General features: G+C 42.9%; 1 protein-coding gene across 5 annotated transcripts in view; it reads left to right on the plus strand.

The window, feature by feature from the left end:
* KCNQ5 (potassium voltage-gated channel subfamily Q member 5) overlaps positions 1 to 20,654 on the plus strand; it is a 515,957-nt gene that overhangs the window by 491,850 nt on the left and 3,453 nt on the right. For 4 of the 5 annotated variants that reach the window (XM_077811612.1, XM_077811613.1, XM_077811614.1 and 1 more), the window contains one exon: positions 2,446 to 2,554. The exons of the other annotated variant lie outside the window; for it this stretch is intronic. In XM_077811612.1, the coding sequence (XP_077667738.1) occupies positions 2,446 to 2,554 (109 nt within the window). The remainder of the gene's footprint in view (positions 1 to 2,445; positions 2,555 to 20,654) is intronic. 5 annotated transcript variants of the gene reach the window in all.

Genomic DNA, 20,654 nt, shown 5'->3' on the forward strand with positions numbered 1-20,654 from the left:
TGTCCATCACCTATATTCTCCTATACCAGACACTTAATTGGTTCCAATGTGGGGATTACAGAACTCCTTACCAGAGAACCCATTAACTGGCCCAGGCTTACAGGGCTTGTTACCATATAACCCGTAACTAGCATCAGGTTTACAGGGCTACTTAACATATAACTCAAACACGGGTGGCTCTCCTCAGTTTACACCCCAGGACTCAGCTCTGAGTCCTAGCACCCTCTTCCACCCCTACCCCCGCAAAGGGGACAGAGGGTGCAGCAGGGTGGGACCTCAGTCCGCAAGTGCTACAAGGTCTGACCTCTGCCCATGAAGGCCTCAAGGACTCACCCTATCACATGAGCCCAAGGCTCATCACCAAAATCCCAGGTCTTTTACCTCTGGGAACCATTCATTTTATTCTCTTAACTGCACTGGAAACCAGCGGCAATTTCTGACGAATAAACTCCACCACCCAAGTACCTTAGTTAGGTACTAAGTGTGTTCCTACTCAGACCACTGTGGGTTGAAGGTGCTGTGAGGAAGGCAAAAAACTTCCTGGTCCTTTGCCAGTTGGTCCATGGGAGAAAAAATTCCCTCCTGATCCTGTAAATAGGCGATTGGTTAGACCTGCAGTATCTGTCAGGCCAGGTTCCCATTCTTAGTTCAGGTGGGTAAGCTGGGCAGCTGGAACAGAGCCAAAAAAAGCTCCAAAAGGCCCCTGCACTGGCTAAATCCTGGGAGCTGGGAATGCTAGCCAATCAGCACCCTTCTCCCCCAATTGGCCAATGGGTGCCAGAGACTCCCGGGGGAGGAGCTACCTATTGTCCATTGGCAAACGTCTCCCTCCCTTGCTACTGTGACTGTTTTCCTTTCACCAACAGCCCCATCAATTTCTCCTACCCATTGATGTGGGTGGGTGGCGTTTCCAAGTCTCTAAGTATTATAAAGAAATATGCACATTTCTCATATAAATCAAATAAGTTTTATAGCTTTTCCTCACAGCATTATTGACATATTGTATTGAGATCCTACCATGCTGATGGAAACTCATGCCAACGGAAATATTAGAAAGAAAGAAGGCAGTTTATTAAGAAAAGTGCCTCTTTTGCATGTTGGCTTAAACTTACAAGAACTTTTTGTTGTGTATCTATAAATATATTTTGAAGATATTTGTGTCTGTGAACTGGCTGGAGAACTTCACAGATTGCATGAGTCTCATTCAACACCAGATTTATGCAGATTTTTCTTTGCAATGTTCCACTAAAGGAGCTCTTTCATGGATTAAGCTACACTTAGAACAAGGTCCAAGAATTGTATAATAGAGGCCGCCATTTAGAAATGCACTTTATTTTAAACTGCAGAAGCCAGAATCTCCTCTTTCACTGGTTTTATACAGTTGTAATTTTATTGACTTCAACCGTTACTCCTGATTTACACCAGTGTAAGTAAGAAGAATCAGATTTTTAGTGAAAATACCACTAGAATAAAGGAAGACTTATTTAGTATGGTATTTAGGGATAAGCCAGGAGATTCCAGAAATGGGGGAAGTTATTGGAAAGACTAAATCAGGGACAGAAGTGTGAAACACCTGGAAAGTTCAGCATTATGTATTGTTTTCAGTTATTATTTTAATTATTAGTAGCTTTGGTGAACTTAATATAGGATAATTACATAGTTAAAACTAATTAATAATTTTGTCAGGCATCCAAGCTTTCATTAGGGAGGGGACGGGCATAAATATTTTATGAATAAAATAAGCAGATTTCTTCTAAATCATAAGACTGGCTAGTATAGAGAGCTTCCTCAGCTCCCACTATGGCAGGCAAAGGCAATGCTTAAGTGGCTTAGAGGCAGAAGGCTTATGTGGGCCATCTGAACTGGGATGTATTTCTTCCTATATCTTTCTTCTGTTAAACACAGTTTTTACCTGGAGTATTTGGTCATTCAGCTGTCCTCACACAGAATAAATGTGCTCTTTGGAACAGGGACCAAATCCTTTATTTTTCTGTTAAATACTATGTAAATTTATGGTGCTATATAAATAATAACTAATAATTATTCATTACAATATCGGTGTCTTTTATCTATATTGTGGTTCTGCCACGGTTTCTATTACCTTGTTGCTTCTTTCTAAAGTAGAGAACATGATGTGATATACTCAGATGCCACGCAGACCTGCATTCAAAAGGAATTGATATTACAGTATCTATTTTGGACTATACAATCCTGCACTAGCAGGGAGATCAACTGATGATCTAATAGGTCTCAGGCCTTTTTCTGTCTCTAATTACTAAAAATCTGTTTTCCTCTTTGCTTTTAGGTTGAGACTAGACAGCAGAACTTGGTTTCCTTAATGTAGTTTTATTTCCCAATATAGACAGCATGAGAGAAAAGCTACCTAAATGTACAAGGGTATTGTCTTGAAGTGCTTGTTATTTAGCTTGCAAATGTATCCTGTAGCTGACACCACTCTTGGAACAGACGATGTTTATGTTGAGAGAGGATGCCAATGTGATGTATCAGTAGAAGATCTCACACCAGCACTTAAAACCATCATTAGAGCTATCAGGTGGGTGAAAAATACTTAGTGAAGAAATATTTGGAGAGCTCTAATATTGACTGTTGAAATTATTGTATGGCTATGTTTTTACATCAGTAGTAAACATGCTAGTATAATTTCTCTCCCCACTGCTATTCAGCAGTATGCCTACAAGAAGCTAAAATATTTCCATAGCTCTAAGTTATCCTCTTTTCAACATTTCAAAAACATATTATATAATATGGGTCTCATTTGAATGGGAAAAGAAAGAGAAAGTGAAGCTTGATTTACAATATATGTTCTGTAATTCAAAATACACTCAACATACAGATGCAGATTTACTGCATGTATGTCACCAGGCCTGGAAAAGTTTTTGCAGTGTTGTAGCTCTGTTGGTCCCAGAATATGAGAGAGTCAAGGGTGGGTGACATAATATATTTCATTGGATGAACTTCTGTTGGTGAGAGAGACAAGGTTTCGAGCTAACAGAAAAGAAGAGTTTTGTGTAGCTCGAAAGCTTGTTTATTCCACTAAGGGAAGTTGGTCCAATAAAATATATTACCTCATCCACCTTGTGTCTCTAATACTCACTGTCAAATTGACATTGTGTATTGAATTTGCTTACTCCCAAATCTTCTGCAGTAGCATATTTTTTATGGTATAAGTTTCTTCTGGTGAGTTCAGAACAGCTATATTCCTGCAGCTAAGGAGAGCCTTGTCAATGATAATTCATTGATCTAGTTATGACTCCAACAGTTTTAAACTAATCTCAGTTTCTGTCTCCTTTATCAAAGTGGCAAGCTGCACAAAATTACTGAAAGGGAAATATGTTCATATAATGGTGAGTTTGGGAAGAAAAGAAACTGACCTAAACACCAGTGGCCACATTTTGATATCATGCTCACACCTTACTTCTCAGGTAGTCCTATTAATTTCAGTAATAGTATCAGAAACTGGCCCTAAAGAAACGTATATAACCCATGTTAACTAAGTGTGGGCCTTTGGCCTCCTCGAGTAGCTGGACCATGTATGAGATTTAGAGTCTTCAAACTAATAGGCCTGATCCTTTCACTCAAGCAGTAGAGAGACTCATGCATTTAGATCCAGAAATTCAATCACTGCAGATTCCCCAGCTATGAGTACTGTTACATTCACACAGAACTTCATACTTCCTTTATCAAATCAATTTTTATAGACAAGCACTGCCACTGAAAGATGAATTATTGGGAGAAATGCTATCATGAACTGACTGCAGTGTTTCTGAACAATGCACAGAGCTTATAATTTGCTATAAAACATGCTTCAGCCAATGTAAGAAGTGGACAAAAATTAAGCAGGATACCATAATTGATTTTATTTCACTCACTCTGTCATCAGCAAGTTGCAATAGTTACATGAATACTTTTCAGATATTTTGGAAATTGGAAGTATTTTTCCTACAGATTGTATTATTTCATGTGGTATTAGTAGAAAAGAATTTCTATAGTGGGACAAACCTGTATATCACACTAACCTTCCAGTGTGTGACTGACCCATCTCTATTATCTAAGTACATCTGAATACATGGGGGCAATCACATCCCTGAATGAGTGCTCCCACAGCTCCCGTCTTGTGCATCTTCATGGCAGAATCTATCACTTTAGAGAAGAACGTACCTCTGGCAGCAGAAGAGAGCCACTGCTGTGTTTCAAAAGGCTATCCTCAGAAAGACAAAGTCACACCTCACGTCTGTGCCCAAACTGCTGCAAAATGACAAAAAAGTTAAATTTGTTTTAAAATCCTCCGGAAGTTTTATCAAAATGGGAGAGGTAGTGCTGGCGTGCTGCAGAGGCAATGGCAGCTGCATCTCTGGAGACGGAAAGAACCAATGTGTTCTTCAGCGAAAGGCTCTTAGCCTGCGCCCATTGCTCACAGGTCTGACTGCCTCCAAGTAGCAAGGGAGACTGAAGACTCTCTCAGTGGATCTGTTCAATAACAGTTCAAGCAAACCGGGCTCTCTTGAAAGTCATATGCTTGAACTTTCTGGCTACAAGGGCCACGGCTTCCTCTGCCCCACCTCTTCCAAGCTCCTGTGCCAGGCCAGCTGAGGGAGGGAGTTACATGGGAAGACCGTGAAAGTTCTCCATAATGGTTGTATGTGTTTGAGGAGAGTGTTAGGGCAATAGTGAATTAAGAGAAATGGTGCCACGTGCCTCAGTCAGGGCCAAAATAAAGGAATCAGTGTCTTGATTCCCCAGAGGATCAAGCTCTCACCATGGAGCTCTCAGTCAGCACGAAGCAGCTGATAATCCATACCAAGCATCAGCAGGGCAAGAGTATTACACATATAACTAATATTTCAACCTGTGCATGGTATACTAGTCCCCTCTGTGGTGGCAGGATGGGCGTTATTATTTGAACCAGTCCTGGATCCCTGGACAGCAATTAGCCATTAGTATCCTGCACTGAGAGACCTGCAGGCTTGACAGAAAGCACTGCAGTTTTTAGCTATGGCCATTAACTCACATTTACCAAGCATGTAAAATAGAGTCAAAAGGAGAAACTAATACAAATTTTTACCGTATAGTACAACATATCTGATCGTTTCCTGACAATGAGAGCAACTAGGCTATGTAATATTGTCCCAGTGGAAATGGTGGGATTCCTACATTTCTTAGAACTTATAAAATCAGCGCTAAGAAGTACACAGTAGAGAATAACTATGTAGTGTGGCAGTGAAGTAAACTAGCTGACCTAGGAGGTCTTTTCTATCTCTAACTGCTTTATGTTTTCATACATACATTTTCATTTGGTGTTAATATGAAATCCAAATAATGTAGCTAAACGTCATGCAAACTTGTAAATTCTAGAGCTGATTAGTTATGTAATGAAAGCATAGGGATATATATTAGATGGAAAAAAGCAGGATGAATTTGGTTTAATTTTCTTTAAACTCCATCTGTTGGAATTATTAATTATATTTGAAATAATTAATATTAATATGGGAAATCACCAAACACCAATTTAACAATAAATTCCTTTATTAAATCCAATGGATACTTTATGCAATTATTCTAAACATGCCTGAAAAGCCTAATTAATAAGTAGCAACAAAACATTTATAGGCATTTGATCAAGATACTTACAAACTGGCTAACCCTAAGGGTGCTCAGATCCATATTGGTCGACTCCAGCATAATCAGGCAGGTATTAGCAATGATCCCTTTAAGAATTTACTTTTTATACCCTTAAACAAACACATGATGTCATTGCTAATTACTGACTTCAGCTAAAAACCAGTTTGAGACAATTCACCCTTATTTCCAGTCTTAATCTCGATAAGATTTACAACCTCCTTTCTTCCCAAGATCTTTCATTTCTTATCTTCTCTCCCATTCCTTGTTGACCAGCAGAACAGTGAGAAGATTTGGGCATGTTTCTTTTAAGACATTCTTTGTCTTGTTACTGCAGTTCTTTATTTTATTAGCTACTTTTGAAACCACACAGCCTTCCCACACTACAAGTAATGCTATTTATTATTCTCATGGTCTTCTTTTACTTCCTGATTGGGGCCTTCTTTACAAACACACATATTGATCCTTAATCAATTGTAAGCTAACTTTAATTCTTTAATTTTATGCTTACCCGTTTATGAATTTGGTTTAATTTCATTTTCTTTAAACTCCATCTATGCTATAGTTTGAAATGTATTTCTCTTTTACTATCCATTAGAACTTTGTCTTATGGTGTTCTGCTTCAGATTCCTATATATTTTAACCCATAACATACTATTTCCCCCACCCCTACATGGTTCTAGAGCAGAGGTGGGCAAACTATGGCCCTCAGGCCACATGTGGGCCGTCTGTCCAAGACCGTCCTGCCCAGCCCTTGAGCTGCTGGCCCGGGGGGCTAGCCCCCAGCCCCTCCACTGCTGTCCCGCTCCTCAGCTCGCCGTGCTGCAAGCACTCTGGGTGGCGGGACTGCGAGGTCCTTCTGGGCATCGCGGCTGCAAGAGCCACCGGCTTGCCCCGGTGCTCTAGGCTGCGTGGCTGGCTCTGGCCGGGCAGCACAGCTGCCAGTCCTGGTGCTCTGAGCAGCATGGTAAGGGGCCAGGGAGCAGGGGGGTTGGATAAGGGTCAGGAGATCCCAGGGGGCAGTCAGGGGACACGGAGCGGTTGGATGGGGCAGAGGTTCTGGGGGGCGGTGGTCAGGGGACTGGGAACAGGGGGGATTGGATAGGCATGGGAGTCCTGGGGGGCCTATCAGGGGGTGGGGGTGTGGTTAGGGGTGGGACAGTCAGGGGACAGGGAAAGGGGGGGAGATTGGATAGCGGGTGGGGTCCGGGGGGAGCGGTTAGGAGCAGGAGGGTCCCAGGAGCGGGCGGTCAGGGGACAAGGAGCAGGGGAGGTTGAAGGGGTCGTGGATTCTGAGGGGGGCAGTCAGGGGATAGGAAATGGGAGGGGGCGGATAGGGGGCAGGGACCAGGCTGTTTGGGGAGGCACAGCCTTCCCTACCCAGCCCTCCATACAGTTTCGGGACCCCGATGTGGCCCTCAGGCCAGAAATTTTGCCCACCCCTGTTCTAGAGTCTCAGCCAGACTGTTTAGGCATATATAAAAAGACTGCCTGGGAGAAAAGATGATTTCTGGCTGCTGGGGATAGAGCAGGTTAGTATTCTAGGGAGGAGTCAGTGTTGCCTCAATCTACCTACACCTTGAACACCCCTCCTTCCGTGGCTTGCACTTCCCACATGATCTGCCTCCCTGCTACTAGTTCCTGACCCCTTCTGCAGGCAGAAAACCAGGAGGGGTTGCTGAGGCCAGGGATGGGGGAAAAAAGTCATGGAACCAGCAGGGTAGAAGAGCACTGTGGTACAGCCAGCATCCTGGGCAAGCATCATGGGGCTGCTGAATTGCTGGAAGTGGTGGGGCATGTTTTCACACTCAGCAGTGTAGTTGTGGTAGTCTTGTAGAGGAAAGCAATCTTCCTGGACTGTAATCTTCAAAGCAGGGACTATGTCATGATGTCAAGGGCTCCAGTCCTTTTTGAGGCTTCTTGGTGCTATGGCAATTTAAACATTTTAAAAAATAATGACGTAAGAGCATCAGAATCACTAAAAGAACTGACGATGCATTTGCTCAGCCCCAGACTCAGTAAAGAGCACAATGACTAGAGCCTTGCGTGGATACAAAATTTGTATCTGCAGCCAATCTGCAAAAATTGTCTGTGGATATCTGCAGATTTGTAGGCTCTACTAATGACAAGCATACTTGTACATAACACTATAACTGGCAGCATGAATGGGGAGGAAAATGAAGGGAAAGAAATACAAAACAAATGGGAAGCAAAACTTTGTACAAGAATAATCTTCATGTCCCTGTAATCCTGATTTTTTCTGCTCTTGCATTTGATGTTATTGATGTGAGGTGATGGTGCTAATATTGTTCTGTTTGGGCCTTGCTCATGCAAAACTTGTCTGAGCTTCAGGAGGAGTTTAGCCTCAGTAAAGATGCAGAGCAAGTCGTGTAGAGATTCTTGGGGTGTAAATGACGTAGTGTCATACAAAAGTGTCTGAAATCATTTGGAGCTCAATTCAATACAAAATAATTTAGCTTCTGCTTTCTGCTGGATGATGAACTGGGCCATTATTTACAAATAATTCTTATGGTAAAGTTGCCTTACACCAATTGTTTTATTAGATTAGTTTAGTATACAGGATATCATTCATCTCAGTATATTTAAATTATATTAAAATGACCCTGTTATATTTAATACAGTGACTCTGAGAAAAAATAATTAGCCTTTCAACTAGACAGGGGACTGCACTGTTTTGTTCGTTTTTGTTTGTTTTACTTTCTGCTTAGTATGTATGCTTGACTGTATGTAAACTGGTCTACTCAGTTTACATACAGTCAAGGTTTATGGTGAGTCTTTTTTGCCCTCTTGTGGTACAAATAGAAAACAAGCACTAAGCTGTACTTACTAGTGTGCCCTGTTGTGTGTTTTAAGGCCCAATTCTTCAAATACTTTAGCATATGAGTAACTTGACTTGTGGGAGTAGTGCCATTACATGCAAGTAAAGTCACCCAATGTGTAAGTGTTTGCAGTATCAGACCCTTAGTTTGTACCACATGTGAACACACAAAAATAGTTTAACATTTTGATTTTTAAAACTAACAAATACAAGGTAAATTCAAAGTTTTTGGATTTGTGACATAATTCTTTTATTTTGAAAAAAGTCCATAAAATTGCTATCATTAACAATAATGGGTGTTTACGTTTATTAAAATCTATTATATAAATAGTTATTTCAGGACTTTTAAAAAAAACAGATTGACTTATTTTTTAATTGAGAATTACTGATTAAATAGAATTTAACAACTCCAAAGGAACCCCTCAATTCCATCATTTAAATAATCCCTGCGTTTTTATGTTACATAGTAACTGACAGGTTTTAATAACATCATTCTTTTTACTTCTTTATCATTTGTATAGCTCATATATCTCCTTCCCCTCCTCCCTCCTGTAGGATATTTTACATGTATTCTTGGAATTCAGAAGAAAACTTCACACATCTGAGGCACAAGGGAATAAGGGCCTGATCCAAAGCCCATTGAAATTAGTGGGAAAATTACCATTGACTTCAATGAGCTCTGGATCCAGGCCCTAAATACTGAATTTTTGAGAACAGGACTCTACTGAAATTGACCCATTAAGAGCAGGTGCAATTACTATACAACTTCATGTCCGAAAGAAATGGGAACAGTCATCAAGGGTAGAATTTTTCAAAGCAATGAGTGTGAGCCTAATTCTGTTCCAACTGAAGCCAATGAAAAACCTTTAGGCTGAGAAGACTCCTAGGTTCAGAGGACGCAAGAAAAAAGACCCTTATTACATTAGGAAACATAGATACATTAAAAGAGATTCTCCCCAAATAGCCAGGATTATCCTGAGTTCCAAAACAACATAGTCCCTTGGTCAAGCAAGCAAAAATGTTAAAACATCCTTGAATAACCAAAGCCCTGGTCTATATAACAACTTACTGCTTCCAGACAAGCTGCTGATCTACAGTTCAGATTTTTGTGTATGCTGATTAACCAGGTTTATGGCCCGATAATGAAAACTGACCTTCTGCCTCAATTTTCTTGTACATGCCATCCCCGTAGTAGGAAACTGGATTATTTTCCCATATAACATACTACTTCCCTTGCTCCACACTTCCTGTTTAGTCTCATATTGCACTTCATGAGAAGTGTGCATGGCAATTATGTAAGGCAACCAAAAGAAAGAAGAAAGAAAAAAAGAACAACTATATTTTCTCCTAAATAAACCACCTTTATAATGCAAGTTGTTTTGGAACAAGTCACTTTAATGTTTTCTTCATAACCTGAACAAAGAATGGAATACATGGGGATTAGATGTTCTATCAGACTTTTAGGAATAGAACATATTGGAGTCATTTGACAACTATGGGAAAAAATTCCATTTCCAACATTTTCCCTGCTTCAGGTTCCTCCATGTTAGAAATGACAGTGAGATATATTAGCTTGTGGAATTAGTCTCCCAGTGGAAGCAATGGAAGTTTGTCCCTTTGCATATTAAAAACTACATTTCCACTGTGCACAATAGAGATTAATCCTGAACTGGCAAGGAGATGGAAGAGTTGTTCTAATAAGTCTCTTCCGTTTCTAGACTCTATGACAAAGATTATGCTTCATCCATTATATCAGTGACACTCCACCTTATCTGAATTCACCATTTAACTTCAAACTTACAAGAATGCGACAAATCAAGAAACTAAGCCTTGTGGGAAAAGATCGATACTACTTCAAATAACAGGTTTATACATAATCAAAAGGGGTCCATTATAAATTTCAACTCTGACTGCATACTTTTTATAATAATGTGGTAAATAAATAATACAAAGTACAGTTTTCATGTAATTCCATTTAAAGTAATACTAATCTCTAGTTATCAAAGAGTGATAACCATGGCTTTTTATCTTCTTGTTGGCTGTCTTACAGGTTAATTATGTAGTATAATAAAAATTGAATTAGCTAATGTTATAGCATGAAATATTAGGATTAAGGATGGTGTGATGGGATATATAAACCCCACACTGGTGAGTAAGGGGTTTGTGAGGCGGCCCTTCACAGCCACACCTGCAGGGCCTGCACAAGCTGAAGGCAGAGCTTTAAAAAGGGGAGAAGAGCTCTTCAGAGCAGGGCAGTGGAAGGGAGCAGACAACTGCATGGACGAGAAGGTACTGCCCAGGAGCCCATTGCCTGAGACTTGACAACACAGACCTATGCAAACCCACATAGAAGAGGCAAGTGACTGAGCGAGCAGGTCAGAGACTTCATTGGAATAAGAAAAGGAGTACTTGTGGTACCTTAGAGACTAACCAATTTATTTGAGCATAAGCTTTCGTGAGCTACAGCTCACTTCATTGGATGCATACTGTGGAAAATACAGAAGATGTTTTTATACACACAAACCATGAAAAAAAGGGTGTTTATCACTACAAAAGGTTTTCTCTCCCCCCACCCTACTCTCCTGCTGGTAATAGCTTATCTAAAGTGATCACTCTCCGTACAATGTGTATGATAATCAAGGTGGGCCATTTCCAGTACAAATCCAGGTTTTCTCCCCACCCTCCCCATCAAACCCACTCTCCTGTTGGTAATAGCTTATCTAAAGTGATCACTCTCCTTACAATGTGTATGATAATCAAGGTGGGCCATTTCCAGCACAACCAACAGGAGAGTGGGTTTGTTGAGGAGGGTGGGGAGAAAACCTGGATTTGTGCTGGAAATGGCCCACCTTGATTATCATACACATTGTAAGGAGAGTGATCACTTTAGATAAGCTATTACCAGCAGGAGAGTGGGGTGGGGGGAGAGAAAACCTTTTGTAGTGATAAACACCCATTTTTTCATGGTTTGTGTGTATAAAAACATCTTCTGTATTTTCCACAGTATGCATCCGATGAAGTGAGCTGTAGCTCACGAAAGCTTATGCTCAAATAAATTGGTTAGTCTTTAAGGTGCCACAAGTACTCCTTTTCTTTTTGCAAATACCGGCTAACACGGTTGTTACTCTGAAACCTGTCATTATGCAAGGCACTGCATTTAGCCGTATGGAGTGGAAATCTATCAACTGCATGAAAAAACTTGTACAGATACAGACAGACATCATCTTCCTTTCCAAATGCAAACAAATGGACATCGTACCAAAAGGACTGAAGGTAAAAAATCCGTTACAATCTACATACCACACAGACTATGCTGACAGCTTGTGCCACATGCTCTCAAAGAAACTGTGGAACCACCTGATCAACATCCTCTATGGCAAACAGGGAAAAATAAAGAATGAGCTCTCAAAAATGGATACTCTCATAAAAAACCAACCTTCCACACAAACTTCCTCATGGCTGGACTTTATTAAAACTAGACAAGCCATTTACAACACACACTTTGCTTCTCTACAAAAGAAAAAGGACACTAAACTTTCTAAACTACTACATGCCACAAGGGGCCACAGCAATGGTTCCCTCAACCCACCCAGCAATATTGTTAACCTATCCAACTACACTCTTAGCCCAGCAGAAGCAGCTGTCCTATCTCGGAGCCTCTCCTTCTGCCCCTCCACCCCCATAAACATGATACAGTTCTGTGGTGACCTAGAATCCTATTTTCGACGTCTCCGACTCAAGGAATATTTCCAAAATACCTCTGAACAACATACTAATCCCCAGAGGTCTCCCTGCCAACACTACAAAAAGAAGGATTCTAGGTGGACTCCTCCTGAAGGTCGAGACAGTAGACTGGACTTCTACATAGAGTGCTTCTGCCGATGTGCACGGGCTGAAATTGTGGAAAAGCAGCATCACTTGCCCCACAACCTCAGCCGTGCAGAACACAATGCCATCCACAGCCTCAGAAACAACTCTGACATCAAAATCAAAAAGGCTGACAAAGGAGGTGCTGTTGTCATCATGAATAGGTCGGAATATGAACAAGAGGCTGCTCGGCAGCTCTCCAACACCACTTTCTACAAGCCATTACCCTCTGATCCCACTGAGAGTTACCAAAAGAAACTACAGCATTTGCTCAAGAAACTCCCTGAAAAAGCACAAGAACAAATCCGCACAGACACACCCCGGGAACCCCAACCTGGGATATTCTATCTACTACCCAAGATCCATAAACCTGGAAATCCTGGGCGCCCCATCATCTCAGGCATTGGCACCCTGACAGCAGGATTGTCTGGGTATGTAGACTCCCTCCTCAGGCCCTACGCTACCAACACTCCCAGCTACCTTCGAGACACCACTGACTTCCTGAGGAAACTACAATCCATCGGTGATCTTCCTGATAACACCATCCTGGCCACTATGGATGTAGAAGCCCTCTACACCAACATTCCACACAAAGATGGACTACAAGCCGTCAGGAACAGTATCCCCGATAATGTCACAGCTAACCTGGTGGCTGAACTTTGTGACTTTGTCCTCACCCATAACTATTTTACATTTGGGGACAATGTAGACCTTCAAATCAGCGGCACTGCTATGGGTACCCGCATGGCCCCACAGCATGCCAACATTTTTATGGCTGACTTAGAACAACGCTTCCTCAGCTCTTGTCCCCTAACGCCCCTACTCTACTTGCGCTATATTGATGACATCTTCATCATCTGGACCCATGGAAAAGAAGCCCTTGAGGAATTCCACCATGATTTCAACAATTTCCATCCCACCATCAACCTCAGCCTGGTCCAGTCCACACAAGAGATCCACTTTCTGGACACTACAGTGCTAATAAACAATGGTCACATAAACACCACCCTATACCGGAAACCTACTGACCGCTATTCCTACCTACATGCCTCCAGCTTTCACCCTGACCACACCACGCGATCCATCGTCTACAGCCAAGCTCTGCGATACAACCGCATTTGCTCCAACCCCTCAGACAGAGACGAACACCTACAAGATCTCTATCAAGCATTCTTACAACTACAATACCCACCTGCGGAAGTGAAGAAACAGATTGATAGAGCCAGAAGAGTTGCCAGAAGTCACCTACTACAGGACAGGCCTAACAAAGAAAATAACAGAACGCCACTAGCCGTCACCTTCAACCCCCAACTAAAACCCCTCCAACACATTATCAAGGATCTACAACCTATCCTGAAGGATGACCCAACACTCTCACAAATCTTGGGAGACAGGCCAGTCCTTGCCTACAGACAGCCCCCCAACCTGAAGCAAATACTCACCAGCAACCACATACCACACAACAGAACCTCTAACCCAGGAACCTATCCTTGCAACAAAGCCCGTTGCCAACTGTGCCCACATATCTATTCAGGGGACACCATCACAGGGCCTAATAACATCAGCCACACTATCAGAGGCTCGTTCACCTGCACATCCACCAATGTGATATATGCCATCATGTGCCAGCAATGCCCCTCTGCCACGTACATTGGTCAAACTCGACAGTCTCTATGTAAAAGAATAAATGGACACAAATCAGATGTCAAGAATTATAACATTCATAAACCAGTCGGAGAACACTTCAATCTCTCTGGTCACGCGATTACAGACATGAAAGTTGCGATATTACAACAGAAAAACTTCAAAACCAGACTCCAGCGAGAGACTGCTCAATTGGAATTCATTTGCAAATTGGATACAATTAACTTAGGCTTGAATAGAGACTGGGAGTGGCTAAGTCATTATGCAAGGTAACCTATTTCCCCTTGTTTTTTCCTACCCCCCCCCCTCATTCCTCAGACGTTTTTGTTAAACCCTGGATTTGTGCTGGAAATGGCCCACCTTGATTATCATACACATTGTAAGGAGAGTGATCACTTTAGATAAGCTATTACCAACAGGAGAGTGGTTTGTTGGAGAGGGTGGGGAGAAAACCAGGATTTGTGCTGGAAATGGCCTACCTTGATTATAATACACATTGTAAGGAGAGTGATCACTTTAGATAAGCTATTACCAGCAGGAGAGTGGGGTGGGGGGAGAGAAAACCTTTTGTAGTGATAAACACCCATTTTTTCATGGTTTGTGTGTATAAAAACATCTTCTGTATTTTCCACAGTATGCATCCGATGAACTGAGCTGTAGCTCACGAAAGCTTGTGCTCGATAAATTGGTTTCTCTAAGGTGCCACAAGTACTCCTTTTCTTTTTGTGAATACAGACTAACATGGCTGTTACTCTGAAACTTGATTGGAGTAATTTATTCTGGGGAGCTAAAAGCGGCTAGGGACAGGAAGTTGTCCCTGGGGAGCAGTTTAGCACCCCGGATTGGAGCCTGGTGGAGAGAGCAGGCCCAGGAGCCCCACCCATCTCAAGAGAACACTACAACACTAGGAATCTTCATCTAGATGAGAGACCAGCTGAAAAAGGCATTGACTATTCAAGGGCCCAACCCTCAAAAAATCTCAGGGCTAAAGGGGAGGACTGGAAATCATTGGGGCCAGGGCACTGAAGGACCTGACTGTGGTTTCAATGGGGAGATGCCCTGCTAAAACCCCACCTGACCACTAGGCAACACTGTTGGTGATTGTGCACATTCTACAGATGGGCCAACAGTTTTGTGCTCCCTACCTGCTTACTTGCACTAGAGTGTAGATCTTTCCAAGTTATGACTAGTATCTTCCTTTTACCTCTCTTCAACACAAAGCAGTATGGCCAAACTTCTCAGACTCCCAAATATGCTGAGCTTCCACAACTCCTATTTAAATCAGTGGAAGTTACAGGAGCTCACATCACCTTTGAAAAATCTGATCACTTTTATTTAGGCACCTAAAGATATATTCAAAATCTTTGGCCTGTATTTCTTCACATTTATGGCTTAACACAAAGTTTCCTGTTCTTAAAAAGTACCCATTGAACATCTGATTGCCACACAAATTACACAAAATTGTGCAAAATGGTCTTTATGTGAAATTTATGTTTCATCATTAATTATTTGCTATTGAATGGCACCTTTGATTGCTTTGCGGTAAAATCCAACAGTCACATCCCACAATCTTTATTCAACCATAACTCCCACTGATTTCCTTTGGGAAAATGTCATAATTGTACCTGAATGAGAACTGTGCCTCAGTCAAATCTCTGGACTGTAGTGTTTGGTCCCAAAGCAGCAAAAGAAGAATTAAAAAAGGAGAATACTGGCCTGCATGATGAGACACTGTTAATCAACAAATGAAAAATTAATGAGAAACAAATTGGATGCACAATTAAAGATACTTACAAAATGGGATGTGTGGTACTGTACTTATAAGGAACACAATAAAGTGAATACTTTAAATTAATTATTATGTTTTTATCCTCCTCCCACTAAAATCAGTGGGAAGTTTGCTGCTGACTTCAGTGGGAGCAGAATCAAGGCCTTTAAACTGCATGCAAAATTGTTTGGTTTGATTCAAATTGTCATTCATACAGCCATCCACAGCTGTATATTTATCTTTAGGTATTAGAGAGACAAGGCAGGTGAGGCAATGTATTTTATTGGATCAACTTGTGTTGGTGAGAGAGACAGGCATTCGAACCATACAGAGATTTCTCCACTGTGGCTCGAAAGCTTGTCTCTCTCACCAACAGAAGTTGGTCCAGTAAAAGATATTACCTCACCCACCTTGTCTCTCTCATATACTGGGACCAACTTGATTAGAACTACACTGCATATATGTCTAGGTATAGCTACCTAGATATAGATGGATATACTCTACTATTTTCTCAGTAGAAAATAAAAGCACACCCTTTAATGTTCACAGATTTGTTTATATAAAGGAGAGTACAATTAGCATGGCAATTTTTATCATTTAAGTTATTCAGCACTGGAGTGCGTTAGATTAAAATTATACACATATAACTAGGAGGGCATTTGCTAACAAAATGGGAAGCTTTGAAAGGAACCAATCTAGCAACAAAACAAAACTTATGACTTGTTGAGATTTAGCTATGAAAATTCCCTCAACATTAAGATCCTGGTACAAGAAGTTGCTGAAGCACAAGCCTAACTTTGAGGATCTGAGCAGCCTCATTGACCTCAATGAGACTAGTCACCATGTTTAAGTACCTTGCTGAATTTGCACCTAACAGAAGAGAACACTTTGATGGGCACACATTTATAACTTTAAACAAGCTATTTAAAATCCCATGTAACATGTCTTTAAGATGACAATTCTAAACTTGCAAAATGCTGACTTCAGTGGAATTGTGCTTATAAACTCCACAAATCACCTTGAAAAAGAAGGGTTTTGCTGAGTGTAACTCAAGAGTTCAGAAGAAAATATCATCAGCTTAGCTTAGGCCTTGTCTACACTACCAAGCTTTGACGACAAAAGTGATGTCGACACTCAAAAATCTGCATAATAAAAATCAGAGTGTCGTGTTCACACTCGCTCCTTCTGTCGGCAGAGCGCGTCCACAGTTGGGGCACTATCATCGACAATGTGAGCAATGGACTGTGGGTACCTATCCCACAGTCCAGCTCGACACCTTCTGTCACTAGGTGTTGTGGGAAGGCGGAGCGGATTGCAGCACATCTTAGAACTGGGCTCAATGTCCCGTGATGCATTGCTTTCTGTCCCAGCACTCCATGGGCTTCCAGCTTTCTTTTGCGGCATTTTTCAACGGCCCTTCTTTGCTGTGCACCCAGGTATCTTTGTGAGACGGGATGGATCCTGCACTGCTCTCCTATTCTCTGTTAGCTGTCATGAAGACATTGCAGATGGCAGTGCAGTTAATCACAAAGTTCCTAACTGAAGAAGCTCCCAGTTGTGTGACATGCTATGTGATATGGCTAGGAGCAACTTTAGATTGCTTTTGGCATTCACAGAACAGCTGCATAGGGTAGACCATCACTTTTGGGCTTGGGAAACAAGCATTGAATGGTGGGATCGTATCATCATGCACGTGTGGGATAATGAGCAGTGGCTTCAGAACTTTCGGATGTGGAAAGCCACCTTCCTGGAACTGTGTGCAGAGCTCGCCCCAGCACTACGGGACAAGGACACCATAATGAGAGCTGCCCTATTGATAGAGAAGTGTGTAGCAATCACTGTGTGGAAGCTGATGACTGCAGTCGGCTGCGAATAAATTTGGAGTTGGGAAGTCGACTGTTGGGGCTGCGTTAATGCAAGTGTGCAGAGTAATTAATTGAATCCTGCTATGAAGGACCGTGACTCTGGGAAATGTATGTGAAATAGTGGACAGCTTTGCAGAAATGGGTTTCCCTAACTGTGGAGGGGCGATGGATGGCAAAATTTTGGCACTAGACCACCTTGCGAAGGAGTACATCAATAGGAAAGGGGTACTTCTCCATAGTGTTGCAGGCACTTGTGGCTCACCGTGGGCGTTTCACTGACATCAACGTGGGATGGTCCGGGAAGGTGCATGATGCACGCATCCTCAGGAACACTGGCCTGTATAGAAAGGTACAAGTGGGGACTTTCTTTCCAAACCAGAAGATTACAGTGATCCTAGGAGATCCAGTGTACTCCTTACAGCTGTGGCTCATGAACCTTACACGGAAAACCTGGACAGCAGTAAGGAGCAGTTCAACAACAGGCTGAGTAGATGCTGGATGACAGTGGAATGTGCCTCTGGCAGATTAAAGGTGCACTGGCGATGCCTTTATGGCAGATTAGACCTTAATGAGAATAATATTCCCATGGTGATAGCCGCATATTGTACATTGCATAATCTTTGTGAAGCTTTGAGTGGTGAAAGGTTTGAGTGGAGTGTGGAGGTAGAGCGCTTGGCTGCTGATTTTGAGCAGCCAGATACAAGGGCTATCAGAGGAGCTAGAAGGGGCCAATTCGAATCAGGGAGGCTTTGAGGCAACACTTTGAAAATGAGAACCAGTAATGTCTATCTCTGTGATTGGTGCTGCAATGTTACATTACATGTAGTTTTCCTAGGAAGTAATAGTGATATCTGGGGCCTTACTTTCCAGCAAGCACATGAATAAACTGTTTGTGTGATGTATTGGTATTGCTTGCTATCTCAATTTGCAGAAAACAAATAAAGATGAGCAGGGCTTTGGAGCTGTGCTCCGGCTCCACTCCAGCTCCAGGCAAAAACCTGCAGCTCTACTGCTCCGGAGCTGCTCCGCGGGCTCCACTCCACATCGTGAAGATGAGTTACCACTCAAAAACTTTGCTTTTATTGGACAAGAAACAACGCATCCAAAACACCCAAAGATGCTTGGTGGGAAAGAAGGTACCAGGGAAGGGCAGATTTTCAGAGCTGTGTGTAGGTCCAGCTATCATTAAGAAAGTTGTCTGAGGGGGTGGAATAAAGGGGAAACAGAGAAGTTCCAGAAAGTGGACTGTGTGGGCGGAGTTTGGGGGGGGCATAGAAGAGAGTTCTGAATGTGCTGCAGGGGAGGGCGGGTACTGATCTCCTCAGTCTGCAGCATTATTAAGGACTTCAGCTTCTGCATTTGCTCCTGAATTACTTTAATCAACCGCTCAGTAGTGTCCTTAACAAACTCCTGATTTTCTTTTCTGGCCTGCCTTTCAGCTTCCACCACTCCTTGTGTTCCCTTTTCTCTGCATAGGAGGAGTGACTCCTTTTGGTGGTTCTCAGGCAGGTTTATCAGTAACACAGTGCTCCAGCTGAGTCACATTGTCTGCATATTAACTAGCACAAACTCCTTCCAGGGTATACAGTCCACTGGGGCCTATCTCAGTACCCCCCTCTCTCTCTAGACCTCCCTGCGCTTTGGTCTCTAAGTAGTCCAGCCCTGGTATGGGACTGTATTTCCAGGGCTTCCTCACTGGAGACACTATCTTCCTGCAGCTCTCCCCAGGCTCAGTGCCTACTCAGTCCCAACAACCAGCCAGGAGCTCCCTCAATGCTCCCCTGGTCTCTGCTAGCAAACCATCCGTAGCCCTACTGCTCTTCCAGGCATCCAGGCCTGCAGTCCTTTTTTCTCCTGCTCCAAGCAGTAACTGATTACTGCTCTGCTCTGCAGCTCCTTTTATATGGCCCTCCGGGGCCCTGATTGGCTGCTTCCCCTGCAGCTACTCTAGCCTGCTTGGAGGACCTCTCTACTGCTCCTTCCTTGGAATGAGTGTGGTAGAACTGTGAGGCCTCTAGCAAGGGGCCTTTGGACCTAGTCCATCCCATCACATGAGGGTACATCTACTACATGCTTGTGGCTTCCGCCCTACTCCCTATGTTGCTTGTCTGTGTGCCGCTTTGGTCCCTGCACAAGTGATTGCTGAATCGCACGGGAAAGTTTCCTACAATGGGAAAGGAACAAAGTTTCTCTGCCAAGGAACCTTCCGCAGAGGATTATGAAGTTCCTCTAGAAAACTTTCCTGGAGATCTCTCTGGAGGATTCCTGTGAGATCTCGGCGTGCATCAACACCCTGTTCCGCCATACTGATTAGCTACACAGAGAAATGTCCATCTCACAGAAACACAGCCAGCCTTCTACATTTCTATACCCTGAACCCACCTCCACATTACACAAACCACAGCCACTTACCAGATGTCTCCTCTCCTGCTTCTTGCTCGCCGGAGAGCAACTGCTGAGACTGGCTAGACACCTTTGGAGTGGTGAACAGTTCCTGGATGCCTGCCTCACTGGGTGACCCTGCCAGGAGCTCCACATCATTGTCTAACTCCACCTCTTCATCAATGACTTTGTCCTTCGGATTAGGTCCTCTTTCCACTGCCTCCAGGCCCACCGAAGTACCCACGGGGCTCTTGGCAGTCGAGGTGCGGTCACCACCGAGGATAGCGTTCAGCTCCTTATAGAACCAGTACATCTTAGGTGCAGCATTGGAACGATCGTTTGTCTCCCTCGCCTTATGGTATGCCTGCCTCAGCTCTTTTATCTTCGTTCTGCACTGCAGCGCATCCCGATCACAGCCCTTTTCGCACAAGCCTCGAGAAATGTGCCTGTAGGTATTCCAATTCCTACGACTCAAGTGCAGCTGGGACTGCACAGCCTCCTCTCCTCATATACTGAGAGGATCCAGCACTGGTCCAAGAAGGAGAGCGTTTGCTGCAGTTACTTGCCATGGTCGCCTGGGAGGATGCAATGAGACCTCTCCATGCCAAGCAAACAGGAAATGGAATTTCAAAAATTCCGGGGGCTTCTAAGG

Source organism: Eretmochelys imbricata, chromosome 3, assembly GCF_965152235.1.
Source record: "Eretmochelys imbricata isolate rEreImb1 chromosome 3, rEreImb1.hap1, whole genome shotgun sequence".
Classification (NCBI taxonomy): domain Eukaryota; kingdom Metazoa; phylum Chordata; order Testudines; family Cheloniidae; genus Eretmochelys; species Eretmochelys imbricata.